At 39.8% G+C, this 19,865-nt stretch overlaps 1 protein-coding gene across 2 annotated transcripts in view; it reads right to left on the minus strand.

Annotated features, from left to right (window-relative positions):
• Positions 1-12,564: 12,564 nt before the first annotated feature.
• The window catches only part of STIM2 (stromal interaction molecule 2), a 113,771-nt gene continuing 106,470 nt past the window's right edge, over positions 12,565-19,865 (minus strand). For both annotated transcript variants that reach the window (XM_039848755.1, XM_039848754.1), the window contains 2 exons: positions 18,860-19,133; positions 12,565-14,231 (listed from right to left, as the gene is read on the minus strand). In XM_039848755.1, coding sequence (XP_039704689.1) covers positions 13,754-14,231; positions 18,860-19,133 — 752 coding nt within the window. In that variant the 3' untranslated portion in view covers positions 12,565-13,753. The remainder of the gene's footprint in view (positions 14,232-18,859; positions 19,134-19,865) is intronic.

The raw sequence follows: 19,865 nt of genomic DNA on the forward strand, positions 1-19,865 counted from the left end.
GTCCTTATTTATATGTCTTTGCTTTGTAGTTTATTTTGTGTGAAATTGAAATAGACACAGCAGCTTTCTTACACTTACTATTTCACTATATATATAAATTTTTTTACATTCGAAATACATGTATATTTAAATTGCATCGTTTATAAGATAGCATGTGTTGAGTCTTACATTTTTATCCAATCAGACAGTCTCTACCCCTTAAACAAAAAGTTTAGTCAGTTCACTTTAAGTAATTAATGTGATTGGGCTGATTCTACTATCTCGTATTTGTTTTCTATTTTTCCAATCTTTCTTGTTTGTCCTTGTGTCTCCCTTCTGCTGTTGAATTTGTCCAGTGAATTTTCCATTTCCAATATCATACCTCTCAGTTTTAAAGTTTCCATCTGGTTCTTTTTTAGTGCCCATTTCCCCATTGAGACCTTGCATTACTTAAATTATTCTGCCCATTTTTCCCTTTTAGTCGCTGAACGTATTTATAATGCCAGTTTTAACATCCCAGCCTGCTAAGTACCACATCTGAGTCATATCAAAATCCGTTTTTATTGACTGGTGTTTGTTCCCTTGATCACAGGTAACACGATCCTAATCCTCACATGTCTAGCAACTTTCTAGTGTGTGCTGGATATTATGGTGATATAATGAGTCGGGATTATGTTGTTTTCTTTAAAGATGGTTAGTTTTGTTCTGCAAAGAAGCTAATTATTGACAATTTTTCTTACTCTGGCTTGGTTTTATTCTCGTTAGGGTGATTCCATTTCTCATTTAGTCTTCATTAAAGGTCATTGCCTTTACTCTGTTGCAAGAGTTTGCAAATATTGTCTGTAAAAAACCAGGGAGTAAATATCTCAGCCTTTGTGAGCGGTATGCGGCCTCTGTCTTCCTTTCCTCCTCTATCTCTCCCTCTGCCTCTTCCTCTGTCTCCTCCTGCTGCCGATGCTGCTTTTTCACACCCTTTAAATAATGTGCAAATCATTCTTAGCTCATAGGACATACGAAAACAGGTCACAAGCCAACTCTGGCCATTGCTTCCCAACTCCTGCCTAAGGCATGGTACTTACTCCTAGCATGTGGCCTTGTGAGGTCTCACCTGAATGCCTACAGTGTTCATTAAAGACAGCTCATTCTGGATTGGCCAAACTTCAGTGTCTCACGGCGCTGTACAACTGCTAGCCCATCAGCAGCCATTCTCTCCTAAGCCCCATGAAGCCTCGCTCTGGCTTCTCTTTATATACAGACCAGCTCTCAGCTAAGGACCCATAAGAAACCCGTAGGCTCCATCACACCACACTGAAGTCCAAAATGTGCCCCAGGCAGAAAACTGGGTGACTGTGGTTCACTCTATGTGTTTCCCTTCTATCAAAAAACATAGTCTAGCATTACTCATTTTTCAATGACTGAAACTAATTTCCTCATACATATTAACATGCTTTATATTTGCTTATGGCAGATCAGTTGCTTTATCAGGGCCAGAATGGATGTTCCAATAAGTTCCATCTTAAAAGGGTTGAGTTTTCAATAATTCTGAGACCTATGAGTAGAGATGCACAAGGAGCAGAGGATGAAGATGAGCAAAATTTCTAAAAAATACAGCTTGTTAGTGTATGACACTTGGAATTAAATCAAGAGAGATTAAAAAAAAAAAACAGAAATGATGAATGAAAAGGACAAAAGATGGAGGCAAGGGTAAAACTAAAGGTGAGAGCTACCCAAGAGCTAAATGGAAAGATGTCGAGTGAACAGAGGAGCTCAGCCTTCCCTGGGGTAATTTTCCCTCTGAGGTTGAACATTTTAGGAAGGTCCCAAAGAGCTGTCAATGTCCTCAGTGTCTGTAAAATGGTCTTACCCTCAGGAACAGCACTGATCCAAATCTTATAAAATACTTATTCATTACATCATCCTTACAGATGATTTTGCTCTCCTCCATTCTAATATTGTTGGTGACTGTATTTTTAAAAAGTACCACCACCATTCGCTCTCACCATCAACTTCTGGCTTTTCCTGAGGACTTTGCTATATGCAACAGGCTAAAAAGTAGGTGTTTAGCAAAAACAGGCCTCCTCAGAACCTCCGTGAAAAGGACAAGGTATCCTTACGTAGTGACAATTTAAGTAATAGACTCATGCGTACAGACTTTAAGCTGACACCACATAGACAACTGCAGATTGCAGCAGGGGACTGAGTCAGGGTTTCCAGGACTCTTTTTGAGTTCAGAAGCAGCCACTTTGTAAAACGCAGACTGCAGACACGATCAACATCCAGTGCAACAAATGTGTTAATTATATGGGACTCAATGAACCGATAAGGTGAATACAGTTGTGGCTATTTGTACTGGGATATTATTTATCTACTTATTCTATATTGGCATTATTTTTAATGTTCTATTTTCTTATGGGCATCTTCTTTTTGATCAATTTATTAACCTTATTTTAAACTAGCAAACTATGATACATAGTGAGCAAACTATGATACATGGGCCAAACCCAGCTCACCACATGTCAAAGCTAGTCCATAACATGACCAGTGTGTACACGGTGTGTCTATGACTTCTTTCACACTACAATGCAGGTTGGGCCACAGATCTCACAGTAGAGACCCATGGCCCACAAAGCTAAAACATTGACTATCTGGTCCTTTATAGACAAAGTTTGCTGATCCCCGTTTTTCGACTATGCTTTTTGCAAACTGAAATGAAACGTTATTGAAATAAGTGTTTTGTTCTCACTGACACCTCAAAATTTAGAAACGAATGCTTTTTACTGTCTCTGCTTTTAAAAGAAAGGTAGTTTTTCAAGGGGTCGATAAGTTGTTTTTCTTTTTAAACAGGATATAGTTAGAAAAAAATCAGTTGTATAACCAAAGCTATACTTAAAGAATCATATGAAAACAACTCTCATTTAATCAGGTATGAGACACGTTCTGTTGGGGAACAGGAGCTGTGCTTCCTTCATATGTGGAAGCCCATTCTGGCACCTGTCCTATGGCTTTTGGGTCCAAAAATATGAGGTGGAGAAGAGAATCGTTTCCTAGTAGGCCAGGTATTTTAGCAGATTCAGGGAACCTCACAGTGGGAGAGAAATTCATTCACGTTTATAGGTACTCTGGGCAAAACTGGTAGAAATGATTTTCTTGGGTTTGGTTTTCTAGTCTGAAAACAGGAGTGAAAATTAGAGCAACAAAAACTTCTCCGGCTTACTGAAAAGACAATACTAGATTTCACGTACGTTCTCCAAACAGAGGTTAATCTTTTGGCCTTTGTGGTTGCTTGATACCATGTGGCACTAGGTTGGCTCGCCATATTTCCAGGAAATTGGTATATTTAATGGACACTTCTGCACCAGTGCTGATAAATCGGAACAAAATAAAATAAGACTAGCTTTTGTGATTAGGAATAATCTTCAGGAATTTTTATGATCAAAGAGGATGGCTGGCTATTAAGAAAAGTGTCTTAAACCTGGAAAAAAAGCAAAGGGTTTCTGCCTGGTGTTTCAGTGCTGTGTTGAGTGCCGTCTAGCAGTTATTCTGATTCTCTAGGTGTCTGCACCTTTATTTCACTTGCTACTTACTATTTAGGATATTTTTCAATTCTGTAAGGGTAGAAGTTAAAGCACAGAAAACAGATAGACATGTAAGTTATTCTTGTTCCATAAAAATGAAAATGAAATTTGTCCCTGGAGAGATGCAAATGAAAATAGTATAACCCACAAGTTATGGTTTATTTGATACATAATTTAGCAAGCTTATTCCAGGATCCTTTCAATGACTTTACATACTTCATCTTTTAAATTTTCTTTGAACCGGCTTCACCACTCTGCTGAGTCCTTCGTTAATGAGTTTAATAAATCTTTGACAGAGACTCACTTAAATATATATATAGATGCTTCGGTAAGATATGAAAGCTAGAGAGAATTAAGGATTTTGCTTTTTCTTTTAAGATAATGAAGATCTGAGCCCGTATCACAATATAAAACAAACAAAACAAAACCAAAAAGCCATGGAAAGACAGATACTAAAAACACAGTAACGAGGAGATACTGCATAGGTATCCAGCACTGTGATAGGTGCTTCATACATACCATTTCATTTAATATGACAATAATGGAGGCATCAGCATCCCAACTGAGTTGAGTACATAGGCTCGAAGAGGGTAAGTATATTTGCCCTCTATCACAGGCAGGAAATGTCAGGGCTTGTGCTCAGAGCTATCAAGACTCCGAAGTACATTTTCATAATTACTACAGCATATAGTTCCTTGAAGAATATGGAAACAAAACAAACACACACACAGAATTAGGAGAGGGAGAGAAGTGGCAAAAGGTGCTTCACGATTTTTCAAGATATAAAAACGAAAGCTACGAACAAGACTAACAAAAACAATAAATAAAAACTCATAGACACAGACAGCAGTATGGGGGTTACCAGAGGGGAAGGCGGGTGGGAAAGGAGGGAGAAAAGGATAAAGTGGGTCAAATACACGGCGACAGAAGGAGATCTGACTTCTGGTGGTGAACACACAATGCAATGTACAGAAGATGTATTACAGAACTGTACACTTGAAACCTATATAATTTTATCAACCAATGTCACCCCAATAAATGTAATAAAATTAAAAAATAAAAAAGATATACATTCAGGCACCTTGTTTTTTCCAAAGGTGCAGGTCCTTCTAGAGTTATCTTTCTATAGGTAGCAATTCTTACGTACCGATGTCCGCATGATGAAATTAAGATAAAAAATATTGAGAATCCATAAAACAAACATACCTGGGAAATACGGAGAAGCAGCCGGGGTTTTGCACCCGTTGTTGCTGATGCCCGGCCTCAGGTGTCTGCTCCTTTCCAGGTGTCTGCTCGTCTCCTTCCATCACTTCCTCCGGGTCTTTCCTCCTGTGTCATCTTCTTAATGCTGGTCTTCCCTGGCACTCAGCCGAAGGCTGCCACCCGCCACCGCAGCCGTGCCTTCATCGAACACGTCACACAACTCATTTGTTTGCTGTATTCCCCACTAGAATGTAAACCCCACGAGGATGGGGCCTTTTATTTTTTTTTAACTGTTGTATTCTAGCATCTAGAATGGTTCTTGGCACATGGTAGAAAGTCAAAAAGTTTAAATTTTATCTTGAGGTCAAGCAAATATCCAATGACACTCCCTAAACACACACACACACACACACACACACACACACACACACACACACCGAGAAGAACAGAGTTCTCGGGTAAAGCTAGACATGAGAATTCAGCTTGTCCTCTGGCAGATGTTTGTCTTTACTCGAAATCCACCCCCTCTTCTTATCGGTAGAATTAAGGGCAGCAGCATACCAAAAATAGAGAGATAGGTAGATTAGATGGATAGATAGGTGGGTGGGTGGGTAGGTAGGTAGGTAGGTAGATAAAGTACTAAACTATTCTATCTCCGAGCTTCTCTAGCTGAGGATGGCTCTGTGCATGGCTCTGGCTGATGAGCTGTAAAAGCAGGTTGCTGGGTGAGACTTCTTGAAAAGCTCTTTGTCAGGCTATCGCGTTAACTGGCACATGCCATTTTGCTTTAGGCCCTCTTTCTGCCTGCCATGCGAATGGGACACCAGAGGTAGCAGTTATCTTGGGCCATCTGGCAACTCAGGAAGGGTAAGTGGAGAAGCCTAGTTGCTGATGGCTTCACGGAGCCACTGAACAACCCCTGGAATGCCTCCCTTTGGGCGTCCAGTCACATGAGGAAAAAGAAACCCCTAATTTTTTGAGCCACTGCTTAGTTGTGTGAGCTGTGACTTGCAGCTAAATGTAATCCTGTTAAAACCGAAGGTCTAGGCCTTTGCAATTCACTTGTGGGAAAGTTAGGTGTACTTGGCACCCATCCAGCCAACTCTATGGAAGATTATGGTTTGTTTAACAAACAACCCATCAGTCACCGCAGGACAAGTGCTACAGAGGACAAGAGAGTAAAAGGCCAGCTGCTTTTCCTGTGCAGGCCTAGAAAATGTTGGGTTTTCCCAAATTTCTCTCATCGTTAAAAAAAAAAATAAAGTCTCAGAGAAAGTAGGAAGGAGGAATGAAATATTTCCCAAATGGACAGGAGGGGAGGAGAGGGGAAGGAAGGGGAGTCTCTTGGTTTACAGGCTAGGAATAAAATGCAGAGATAGCGTGTGTTCACCGATACAATCAGAATCATAATCAGAAAGATTTTTGAAAACTGTATATCCTGAGTCCCTAGCCTAAAATTAAACAAAACAGAAACTCCCAAGTCAGGTCGCTTAAGGGTCGACTTTGAGAAGGCTCCCCTCGTGCTGCTGACTTACGCCCTGGTTGAGAACCGCCTCTCCAGTGGTCTCGCAGTGTGAAACTTGTTATAAGTTGAATTGCGTCCCCACAAGTTCATGTTGACGCTGTAACCCCCAGTGTGACTGGATTTGGAGACAGGGACTCCAAGGCGGCAATGACGGTTAAACGAGACCGTAAGGTCTTCCTAATCCGATAGGACTGGAACACACTCGTGCCTGCTCGCTCCCTCGCTCTACCAACCCCCCCAACGCACACACACTCGTACACGCAAGCCCTCCATATGAGGACACGGCAAGAAGGCAGCTGTCTGCAAGCCAGAAAGAGGGCTGTCACCAGCGCCAGATCAGCCTGAGCCCTTGATCTCAACTTCCAGCCTCCAAAACTGGGCGGTAATTAGGTTTCTTTCGTTGAAGTCCCCCCAGTCTGTGATGTTTGCTTACGGCAGCGGTAGGTGACTGATACAAAGCCTCTAAGTCAAGGTGGTAAGCACCCCTCTAACTTTACTTTCCTCTGCTCCCCACGTCTCTCGGGGGTCCTTACTAGTCTCCTGAAAGACCCTACTCATTCTCTCCTTTATACTTGTCTTCCGTTTGGAAACCAAGTTGCTAAATATTTACTGAATAACTTAGTGCTGACGGTAAAAGGGAATCTGTAAATATATAAACCAATGTATTTATCTCTCAAGCCATCTGGAAGCAACATATATAATAAGAGAATCCTTTTTCCCATGCTTAACGCTTTCGATGATTTCCCGTTGATCTCAGGATCAAGTCCAAGGTCTTAGCTCCGGCCTGCGAGGCGCTGCAGTCCTGCCCCTTCCGCTCGCTCCCCGCTCCGGCCACGTACTCGCCTCCGCCTCCGCCTCTGTTCAGTCTCCTGAACTTGCCGTCTCTCCCTCCCGCAGCCTTTGCGCACGTTACCACCACTGCCCGGGCCAGTGGAAGCCCACTCTCCTCCTGCTTCCTACTGACGCCACGGGGTTAAGTGCAAATGTCACTTCCTCAGCCAGGCCCCACCTCACCTTCAAGTGAGGTTAGGCCTCCATTAAATAATCGCATAGCCCCGTGAACCTTTCCTTCTTAGCACTAATAACAAGTGTAGTAATCTAAATAATTGTTTAGAGGTTTAACAAGGCAGGTTATAGTAAGGACTATGTTTATCTTATTGTCGTTAAGTCCTGCATTCAGCACATCACAGGTTCCCACTATACAAGTACTGAAAGAATAAGATCTATTAATACAAAAACCACATTAATTGCCAGATATGTAGTATAACCATTAAATGCTGGGCTCAGGAGAGGAAGGAGAGCACCAGGCCTGGAGAGGCTACGTCACTGTACAGAGCAAACGCCTCGATGGAGCCTGAGAGGAAATAATCCGGTTCCCCCGTTAGGCCTATTCCGAACACACTCGTCACTCAGAGTCCAGCTCTTCCGAAGGTTTCTCGAAGGCAGCATATTAGTTATTCCGTGCCATTGTGGTCCCTTCCTTCCCTGGAGCCTCCATATAAGACGATGGAAAGACAGCATACAACGCTCACTTGCATTGGGTCACAGTCTGTTTCCTGATCATTAAACTTAACCATCTGCAGCTTAAAGGTCGTTGTAATATGATGTGACAAATGCGTCAGAAACACAAAGTTCTGGACTTTCACAGAAGTGGTATGCACTGTTTGGGGCGTGTACAGAAGGCTTCCTAGAGATACCCAAGCTGAGTTAAAGGTGTAGAGTTAGTGGCCCAGGACGGAGAGGACATTCCAGGGAAAAGCCTCAGCCAGGGCAGGCAGGGGGTGGGGTGTGGGGGTGGGGGAGCGGAGCAGCCCAGGCTCTTTCGGGAGCTGCGTTAAGTACTGTGCAACTGGTTCCATCCATAATGGCAAGCCACCAGGCCACATCGTGGTCTTTTTGCTAGTCGCTGTTAGGTTTATGTCTTATCCTACGGGCAATGGAAAGGCATAAAAATATTTTAATCAGAGGAAAGCAGCATGTGGCTAAGAAAGCTCACCAACAAGAGAGTGAAAGAGGGTGAGCCTGGGTTCAATTAGCTTGTTGAAGTTGATAAAATGAAAAATGAAGAAGGAAAGGCCCCGGGCAACAGGGAGAGGCATTAGCCCAGAGACTCAGGGATTAAATGGACAAGATTTAGTGACACATTTGACAACAAATGCACCTTTTCCCTCCCTACGTCCCCTCCTTTCCCAAGGTCCCATGCCTAGTCATATTTCCAGGTTTGTTTTCTTACCTTCACTTTGAAGGTCAAAGGCAACCTCTGGCACAGGAAGTAGTTCACTGTTGCATCCAGACTTCATTTTATTCCCCCTCAAACTCCCTTTCTTTTAGCTACAGATGCACATCTCGAGTGTTAATAGAAAGCTTTTTCGAGGATAAAACTTGAATAGCTGGTTATTTCAAAAACAGAACATAAAAGCCACATTCTTATTTTAGAAATCTTTTCCACTTCCTAAGTGGTGGTACCCTTTGATCTCCCTAAAATCCCTAAAAGTACCATCACTCCCAGAACTGCAGGTCTGTAGTATTTTAAGAGTTGGCATACTCACACGTGGATATTTTAGGACTAAGATGCTTCTACTAAACAGGTGGGAATTAATACATAAACACAAAATATTCTTAATGGAAATGCAGCACTGGGATGGCTGCCATATTGTAAAAGTCCTGCTTTCACAGGGAACTAGAGCTTGCCAGAACACTGTGGGGAGTGGAAGCAGAAGCACTGCCATCGCTTCAAGGACTGCAGACTTGGAATGGCTGAGCCACTGTGACTCCCTGGGACACACTTGAAGAGTTTCTCTCACAAGGTAGAAGTGAACCACTTGCCTTACCTTGAGCTCATTGCTCGCTTGCTCTCTCACTTTTCGAGGCTTATGAAGACATTACAACACATACAGTAAAAACTGAAACATCAAGATAACGGAGAATCTGGCAGTCGAAACTCTGTAACTTACAAAAGGACCCTGGGCATTCTGTCTCAATCCCTTCACATTGGTAAGAAGCCAAGGTCTGGACCGAGGTCCCCTCTACAGTGTCCCTTCTGGGCCTACAGCAAACAGTGCCATAGAGAGGCCCCTTTAAAGGCCACTTTGGAGACATGTAGGTAACTTCGAGAAATCCCAATCACAGGACAAGATAAACTCCTGAAACTTGGCCTGAAGCCCATTGACAACAACTGATTCAAGATAGGAACAGGCTGGCCTGGACAAATCTGAAGGAGAGTATCTTTCAACAGAGACTATTCTGTTTTAGGGCTAGGGATGCGGGAAAGGACAGTCTTTGATCAGTATTATGAGGGCTTATTTGAGATTGCTCAAATGCTGTTTCTCTCCAGTAAGCAACTTCGAACAAGCACCCACACAGCTATTACAAAGTGTTTGGCTGGAACTAGGAACTGCAAGTTCATTTGCCTCAACAAGACTACTAGTTAGTAGGAGCCCCAAAACTAACTTGCTCCTGGGCCTACTCTGTTTCAGCCATAGCAAATCTCTCCACATCTTCAGCAAATTAGCACCTTTAAATTATCCTTAATTTAATAAATACTTTTGAGCTACACAACCCCTCTCCCCATTAGCTCCCATCTCCCCAACATTTATCTGGTTTACATTTCTATCACTGTCCTTATTACAAGGATGTTTGTTTGCTCTCTATATCTTATTAGTTCGTTTAGGGCAGGTACCTGTCACATTAGTCTCTACACTTCCAGAGCTTATCATGATGTGATACATGATAGATTATTAAACATTTGTTAAATGAATTAAGTAGATTCTGTACTGACTCTTATCTGTAATTATTTGAGGAAAATCTACACATTCAAGACCTAAAAATAAGAGATAAATAAGACTAAAATGTAAATCTAGGTTTTCCTTCACTGATATTTTTAAATAAAATATATATATATGTTTTTAAAAAATGAGTTTTAGTTGGTAAATAACGAATACAAGAATAGCTACATTTGAAAGACTGTGTAAGACTTAGAAAAACACGAGGACCCCAATAACTCAATGGGCAAAAGTCACAGACAATTCACTAAAATGGAAAATATGAAACATGAAAAACTTTCCAACTATAGCAGATGTATTTACCTATTATATCAGCAAAGTTTTAACCAATTGGTAGTTCAAAAATGATGGTATTAGTAAAGGGGCACTCATACACTCAATTTACTGGGTGAGTATAAAATTATACTCAAGGTATATGTGTGAGACTCTGTATGTACATAGATATATATTTACTTATAAACTAAAAATCTATATGCTTTTCTATACATTTCTAAAAATATGTATCATAAGGAATCAAAATGTTGACTAGAATTTATGTGACATAACTTAGAAATTAACCACATGGTTCTACCACTTACTATGTGGCCTTCAGTAAATTATTAATTTTCTGGGCTGTTTCCTCATCGGTAAAACGATTTTAAAAAGCAAAGGAAAAAAGTACCTACCATAGAAGGTAATATCTATTAATGAGTTTAGAACAGTGCCTGGCACATAGAGCGTTCAATAAACGTTAAATGCTATTAGTTCACATACCAGAAAATTCAGACACAGTCTACTAATAAAAGGATGATTAAAGAGATTATAGCTAATCCATACAATGACATAATATAGTCATTAAAATGTTCATGAGGAGTTCTTGATGATATTAAGAGAAATGAATGCTTATATTAAATGAAAAAGCCTGATATAAATTACAGTATCAATATAAAGAAAAATGATCTAGCAGGAAACATACCAAAATACTAAAAGCAAGTATATAAGCAGTAGAATTTGACCTACTTGTTGTTTTTCTTCTTTATACTTTTCTATCATGAATTGTTTTTTATAGTAAGGAAGGTATTGCTTTAAAAATCAGGAAAACACCATGGTTTTATAAGGGTAAAATAGGATAACAAATGGATAATTTAAAAAAGTTATATTAACACCCAATTCTTCACATGTAAATGATGTAATACAAAAATTACATGGTTTTCCAAGACTCAATTATTTTCTGTTGAATTTACAAATACAGAGCATTGTACTAATGCAAAGTAAATATTATAAGAAACATAAAGCCGTAAGTATCCCTTGGTTGAATGTTTATAAATGAGTGTGTGAAACTTAGCACAAACAATGCATCCCCTGACTTAAGACGGCACACACTGTACTCAGGCCAGCCTCACCCACACCCCACCACAAGTTCCAGCATTGGGTGGTTCCGATCCAGAATTTCCTTCTAACCTTAGACAAACAGCAGGCTTGCTGGAGCTCCTACAGCCATTCCTCCTCCCAGCTTCATCCATGCTCCAGGGGCTTTTACCTTTTCTATCCAGCAACCTATAAAGTTCTCATCCCTTCTGCAGTTTTCAAAGGGAAGAACTTCTGTCTGGTAGTAAGGAGGAAAAAGATAAGGTAGTCCCTTCACTTTGAAGAAACTTTCCAGACGCTTTTCAATTCTTTACACACAACTTTTCCCCTTTGTAAACAGCTTTAAGAGCGTATGTTCCTCAGCGATTGACCTTTCAGATTTTCTCACCTTATAATTAGTCTAAAATATGGGTCCCCAAACCCCCAGGCTGGGGACCGGCACTGGTCCATAGCCTGCTAGGAACCGGGCCACACAGCAGGAGGTGAACGGGGACGAGCCTGTGATGCTTTGTCTGTATTTGCAGCCGCTCCCCAGCGCTAGCATTACCGCCTCAGCTCCACCTCAGACCATAAAGGATTCTCATAGGAGTACCGGTTCCTCATACCACAAAGGTTGGGGACCACAAAGGTTGGGGACCGCTGGTCTAAAATTCTATGTTCATTTCAGTCAATCAATTTTTGCCCTTATAGCACTATTCAAAACATAAATATCTGTGCATATAAATATCATTCAAGACCTTCAGTTTTTAACAAGAGTATTAAAAAAGAATAAACAATCATAATTTACAAGAGAATTCAGGAAACTGTTCATACTGTTAATACATTGTTTCTTTGGAGAAAATCTCAAATAAATTTCCTGTTTACCAATCTGCATTTTCATCCAAACAGGACTGGGTTGGATGTTGTGTACTTTGGGCATGATGCTAAAAAACCATTCCAGCGAATATGCATCGGTTGTTCACCCAAACATCCATCCACACTGCATTATCCAGATTATTTATGACTGAATTTTTAAAAGAAGTTGTTTATGTAAAACTTCCCAGATATTAGAGTACTTTGTTGCTCTATGTAACCATCTTCACAGTAAAAACTGCCCTTATAACAACCTATCAGTTTAATTAACCCCAAAACTACAAATTAATACAACACAATCTAAATGCACCATAAATTTATATTTGTTAATCTTGATATTAGAACATTTAAACATTTCGAACTACATAAAAATATGACAAACAATATAAAATAGAAAGAAATTTGTTGACAATGTACTTCCAAAACATCACTGTATCTTATATTGCAATTAAGCAACAAGACAGCTTACATAGCTCTCCAGAAAACATGTAGTGTTTTTTAGTGGAGTGTTTCAACAAAACTCAGCACAGCCCCACACAATAATATCTCCAATTTATTATCTTTTCCACAGTACAAATTTTTTCACAAACCATAAATCCTTTGCAGTTAAAGTCTGTAAACAAGTGTCTGAATCCCGACATCCCCACACCTTAGTTTAAGCTTGTGAATGTTTTAAGTCCTCTGATCAAGTTTTAACTTCCACTTGCGTAAGGAATCAAGAACTTTCTCTCTTCTAATTACTGATATTTATCATACAGCCTGCGGTGCAGTAAATCACAGTGAAAGCCCTGGGAAAAAACAAAACGACATGATCTTTACAGCAGGACTTGGAACTTTATAATATTAAATGCATTTAAAGAAGCTTCCCCTAATAAAAGCGTGGGTTTTCATTTCCAGAAATCAGGTCAATTAGAAACCCTAGGTTCTACTTAAAAACCCATTTGATCTAAAAGTGAAAACAGTCCCCTATTCAGACATTTTATAAACTTTATACAGTTTCACTTGCAGAATTTTTTTTCCAGTCTGGAAAACAGTAGTGCAATTAGTTTTACTTCTTTTATTTAGTCCAGGATGTAAATAGCTCTGTGGAAAGATAAGAAGATGCTCTGGTAAACAAGAAATTTTTGCAAGCCCATGCTGGCTTACTAGTCCATTAAAGCTTGTAAGTCCATAGTGGCTTTCAACAAAACGTTGTATATACATCACTAATAACAAAGCAGAAATAAATAGGCAGAAAGGACTGTAAACTGTCTCATCTCTTAATGATTTTTCAGTAATAACTGGCTTGACCAATTGATTATGTAGTCATTTAAATAAGCAGACAGCAGACAGTTGCCCTTAGGACATTTCACTATGGCATCCAGTCTGGAAAGCCCCAATGGAGTTACATTCCTAAAATTAAACAAACAAAAAAAAAGAGACTGGAAGATGGGAGGGCGGGTAAAAGTTTAGAGATGCCACTTGGATGGAACTCCATCAAGTCAGCCAGTTCATTTAGATTTCTTCTTAAAAAGGCTTTTGATTTTCGATGGCTTTTTGCTTTTCTCTCCATTATGACAAAGGTCGTGTGGGATGCTGCTTATCCTGGCAACATGTGGGGCTTCCTGAACCCGTTTACTGTTGCTGCCAGCTGAGGAACAGGACGTGTGGCGAGGCTTAGGCACCGGGATCCCGCTAGAAAGCTGGTTCATGCTACAGGACTTCTCCAAGATGCCATTGTACACTTTGCTTGCAGGACTGAAGATCATGCTCTTAGTTTCCGTCAGACCTCCACAATCAGGAGAGCCCCGAGAGAGATCTGCAGTGACAGGCGAATCTCCTCTGGAGGAATCTTCTAGAGAGAGCTCATCTCTTGATATCTTTCGAGGAGACAATGTTTGGTATATCTCAAGGCTTGAAGGAGGAGACTGTTTCCTTCCAATGGAAGAATTTAAGGAGTCACATTCTGAAGCTGTGTCTGGCACTTCCCTGGATGAGGCAGAGGCAAAGGTAAAATTTTAAATCAATACTTTAAGAGTACAAGTAGATACTCTAATTCTAATTAAAACAACTTTCATCATTTCGGTTATCAATATGTAAAAAGGGGAAATGCTAAAATTTATACCCACTTCAACAAAATTAGAAAATTACAACTTTAAAAAATATAACATCAAATTTAGTGTTTAATTTTTAACATAAACTAATAATGAAATCTTCTAATCAAAGAAACATTAAGTTATACCTTCTTCAATTGTCAGAGAAAACGAAAATGTTTAAATTTTACAGATTTTTATTATTTCAGTAACTTTTGTGTTTTGTCTCAATAGTATTTTTCTTCCTAAATCACAGTTGACATTATATATTTGAAAACATGAATTTTAGTCACTGCTTCTCCCCTTGATTTTTTAAGTCATTAAATTGATGACATATAGCTTTTTAAGGAAGAAAGGAAGAAATATACTAAGTGAAAACGTAAGTTTTCCTAAATTTAAAAAAAGGGGGAAGGGACTCGAGGTATAATAGGGTAGAGAAATGAATGGGCGGTGAAAGGCAATGATATAATGCTATTTTTTAAGAAAGAGACATTCGATAAATTCTCACTGGTTTATTCCTTTGTGATATTCCTCCCTTTCTCCGCAGTAAGAGAAGAGAAATAAAGAGAAGTGGAAAAACAAAGTTCACAACACCAAAGCCAACACATAGTAAATGCTACCAGCTGTTCCTTCAAAGTAGACCTGGAGTCCCACTTCTCACGCCCACTGCTACCATCCATCCTCTTGACCCACCACCACGGCACCTCAGTGACAGCAACAGCTTCCTAACTGGTCTCCCTGCTTCTGTTCTTGTTCCTCCCTCTTATTACTTCTCTATACAGCCTTTAAAGTGGCTTTTAAAAACTCAATCACAGCGAACTCCCCTTCTCAGAATTTACAACGCTCCCTCTCATACTCAGGCTAAAATGCAGTCTGTGCCGAAATCACAAAGCCCTGTGTGATCAGGTCCATGGCTGTCCCTCCCACTGCACGGGAGCACAACCACTTCTGCCTTGTCCTACCACTGTCCCCTCCTGGTCCCTCTTAGGTGCCAATCTGGTGACTCACTTGGGGCTTTAGCACTTGCTGTTTCCTCTGCTTCACAATCTCTTCCCCTCCATCTCTACATGGCTTATGTCTCCGTGTCATTTAGGTCGTTGCTCAAATGCTCTCTCCAGAGATGCCACCCCTAACCACCCCACCTAAATCAGCGGGGTTTTTTCCCTTTTATCTATCTTTGTTTAGCATCCCAGCACTTACACTACCTAAAATGATGTTTTTTATTAACTTGTTTATAGTTTACCTAGAAGAAAGGACAGGGAGTCTTATTAACGTCTGTATTTTCTGCACTGGAATAGTGGCAAGCTCACAGTGGATACTCAATAAATATGTAATAAATAAATGGAGGGAAGAGGGGAAGGAAAAAAGGAAGGGGAAGGGAAGAAAGAAATCTTGAAGAACAGGGATCATATCTTGTTTTGTTTGTACTGCACCTGACAAATATTGTTCACTCTATGAAAAAAAATTTTTTTAACTAAAAAGTACAAAATATATAAAGAACTTATACAACTCAACAAAAAAAACAAACAAACAATCCAATTAAAAAATGGGCAGAAGATCTGAACAGATACTTCTCCAAAGAGGAAATACAGTTGGCTAATAGACATATGAAAAGACGCTCAAGGTTGCTAACCATCAGAGAAATGCAAATTAAAACCACAATGAGATATCACCTGACACCTGTCAGAATGGCTATCATCAATAAATCAAAAACAAGTGTTGGTGAGGATGCAGAGAAAAGGGGACCCGCATACATTGTTGGTGGGACTGCAAACTGGTACAGCCATTATGGAAAACAGTATGGCGGTTTCTCAAAAAATGGATATATCTTTTGACCCAGAAATTGCACTTCTTGGGTATTTATCCAAAGAAAATCAAAATAATAATTCGTAAAGATCTATGCACCCCAATATTCATGGCAGCGCAATTTACAATAGCTAAGATATGAAAGCAATCTAAATGCCCATCAACAGACGGTTGGATAAAGAAATTATGGTTCATATATACAATGGAATATTACTCAGCCATTCAAAAAAATGAAATCCTACCAGTTGCAATGACATGGATGGACCTAGAGGTTATTACACTGAGTGAAATAAGTCAGACAGAGAAAGATAAATACCATATGATTTCACTTATATGTGGAATCTAAGAAACAAAAAGAACAAACTAATCAAAAACAGAATCACAAACATAGTGGACAATTTGGTGACAGAGCGGAGGGGGGTTTGGGGGCTGGGAGGATGGGATGAAGGGTTAAATAAGTACAAGTTAGTAGCTGATGGATGGTCACAGGGATGGGTAACAAAGCATAGGGAATGCAGTTAGTATTAATACACTGGCTAGCTGGAGGATCGGGGAGGGAGGGAGCAATTGGCGGGATCATATTATGAACTATATGGATGTCTAACCAATGTACTGTATACTTGAAACTAATTTAAATAAATTAAAAATAAAAAAATAAAAAATAAAAAGTACAGTGAAGTTAAAAAGTAACTGGCAAAAGAAATAAGGTGGGAGAAGAGAGCTGAAGACAGACGAGAAAGGCAAAAACAGATACGATCATCATCTATCAGCTGGAACTAGGCCAGGACCTGGTCGTACTTCTCTTGGCAGTTCGAGTTATCAGCAAGTGCATAGCACACAGCAGACTAAATTCACCTTCTTAGAATGAATGAACTGAATGATTGCTCACCTCGGAATACCTATGATTATTATAATTATTCATGCTGATATGCATATTCATTACTTTTGACATGTATTCTATGTTAATTCCATATTTTAGATATATATTAGATTTCTGAATGTCATTTAGTCATTTCTTGCACTTTCTTCACACATGTATGTGAAGATCGTCTTTATTACACTACAAGCTTTCAGAAGGAAGAAAATCCCTTGAGCAAATCAAGACTTAAATAATGCTTTCATATAACACAGTTACATGTGCTACATAATTTTCAAATGCTTTTAAAATGTGAAAATGGCTACTGCTCACAGAGGGCAAGAAGCAGTTCAGATGGGAAGAAATGACTCAAAATTCAGTCACTGGTAGGGATTCCCTGCTGGGCTTCTTTTTGGAGCAGATGTCCATTAGTCAAATAGCATATACCACTGTTCCCTGGAGCTAGCTGTTCAGCTTGCCGCGCCGGAAGCTGTCTAAGTTACAATTCTATTACTTTCTATTTTGTTATGTTTGGCTTCTCTGTAGGTGAAATAATTCTAAGCTAAGTTAAAAATAATCCAAAAACTAGTCCGCACGTCTAAATAATGTGTGAGAAGAACACTGATCTAGGTTAGGAATACTGTCCCGGCCCTGCATAATCAGCTGCACAGCCTTGGGCAAATCACTTAGTTTAACCAGGTTTCAATTTCTCTGTCTGGTCAAGGAAGAGAATTTGATTAATCGCTAACATTACTTCCAGTTCCAACGTTCTATTTCCAAAACAAATAACACTCTGAAGTGTTGCTTCTTCATAATATTTGGAATGTACGTACAGTACAGCTAGAAAAAAACTCCCACTTTTTCTAGAGCATATATTCTTTGGAATGTTGAACTTAATTATGTATACCATTTATGGTATTTTTCTATTTCTCTTTTCTCCCCACAGCGACGTGTAACTGAATTCATATGAGTTTAATGCATGTATAAGAAGGCTTAACTCAAGATGAGTTTAAACGAACATATGTGTGCATAATGCATCGAACATAAAAGACCAGTTAAGTACAAAATGTCGTTATTTTGGAAGGATTCTGCTGGTTCAACACTTAAGAGACTGAAAACAGAGAGGGGGAAATGTTTCCTGAATCCAAACTCTCCTCATACTTATGAGTTCGCTGTGAATTTCAGACCTCGCTATTTAAAATCAGGACTGAACATTTCCATCAATGCAAAAACTTCTCTTGGGCAGCTGAGCTCTAAGATTCGCCTACTCATCTCCACAAGCCAGACATTAGTTTTGTCAGTAAAGCCATCCTGCTGCTGCCTGCAGTTATACTGTAAAGGTTACACACAAAAAATGCTAGTCATAAAGTACTACTAAGCACAGCTGCTTTAAATTCTCCAATTGCAATGAGAATACAAAACATGGACTATCTCCTTAGGAATAGGCTATAATGATCACTTGTTGATCATAAAATGTACTTTCATTAGTAGATGAAACAATTATGTATGGAAAATATTTGATGATGATGTCGACTAAAGAATCAAATGAGAGAGCTACATGGGATCATGGAGAGCATCAGCCCATTCCCTCTGGTTTTGTTTCTCATATAAAGGCAGTAAGAATAAAGCTCAGCCAATACCTTGATTTTAGCCTCATGAGACCCTGAGCAGAAAACCCAGTCACAGCAAGCTTGGTCTTTGCCATGAAAACTGAGAGTGAATAAATGGGTGTTGTCTGAAGCCACTAAGTTCGCGGTAACTTCTTACGCAGCAACAGAAAACTAACATGACAGACCACTCCTATCCCCCACTCCCAACCCCCACACCCAGTCCAACATATGTAGTTCATTCACTGCCAGTACCATTGCTTTTCAGCAGAAAAATAAATGGCCTCCTCCTCCTCTTCGTTTCGATAAAGAGCAGGACAACTGGACACTGAGAGGATGTCTGGGTCAGGGGAAGGCAACGCGTGCTGCGTGTGCTGGGGGTGGCTGGGGTGCCGAGGGTGTGGCAGGTGAGGCGCATGGGGAGGAAGCTGAGCTCGCTGAGGCTGTGGCGAGGACGGCACGATGCTGCGGCGAGAGCGACACAAGCTACTGCTTCTGGCTAACGATCCGGCAGGTTTAGCCATGGTCCCTGAAAACCAAGCAGAGAGAAATAAAAAAGCTCACAAAATCCAATTCTCCTTTTATACACACCAAAAACACACACGAAAGATAACTGATGTTACTAACATGTCACCATTTAATCGGCCTTTATTGAAGTAAGTAACTGTGTAATTACTACCATCCTCCATCACCAATATTGTTTCTCAGGAAAGAAATAAAAATGAAAGGCAACAAAAAATGAAAGCGGATCTAAAAATAAACAGAAATGAACATAAACAAATGAGGCTTTAATATAAAATTTGACATCACTAACCACAGACTTAAAAATGTACACAAAGACAACAAATCCTTGAATTTAAAAATCAATACAGCATAAGGAATCTGTACTTTGTTGTAAAATAAATTTTAACATTAAAAGAACATTATCATTAAAAAATAGATTGGATTTTTCAACAGATATCTCGAGATAGTGCAATTGTTTTAACTTCAAGAAGTTTTAAATCAAAGGTCATTTGAATACTACACACATAGTCTCAAAGTGAGTTGGGCAGAGGTCAGACTACAACTTGTTTCTTGAACACTGATTATTGCAGAACTAACCAGGAGTCTTAGATCATCTTGTTTCCATTACCAGTCTCAGTGCAGACCCACACAGTGGTACACAAACTTCCCCCACGTGCTTAATGTCTTCATTCAACGGACATTCTATTTTTTTGCCTTAATTGAGGCACGGCTCTCCAGAGAACCACCTCCTCAAGCT

Source organism: Pteropus medius, unplaced genomic scaffold (genome assembly GCF_902729225.1).
Source record: "Pteropus medius unplaced genomic scaffold, Ma_sr-lr_union100, whole genome shotgun sequence".
NCBI lineage: Eukaryota > Metazoa > Chordata > Mammalia > Chiroptera > Pteropodidae > Pteropus > Pteropus medius.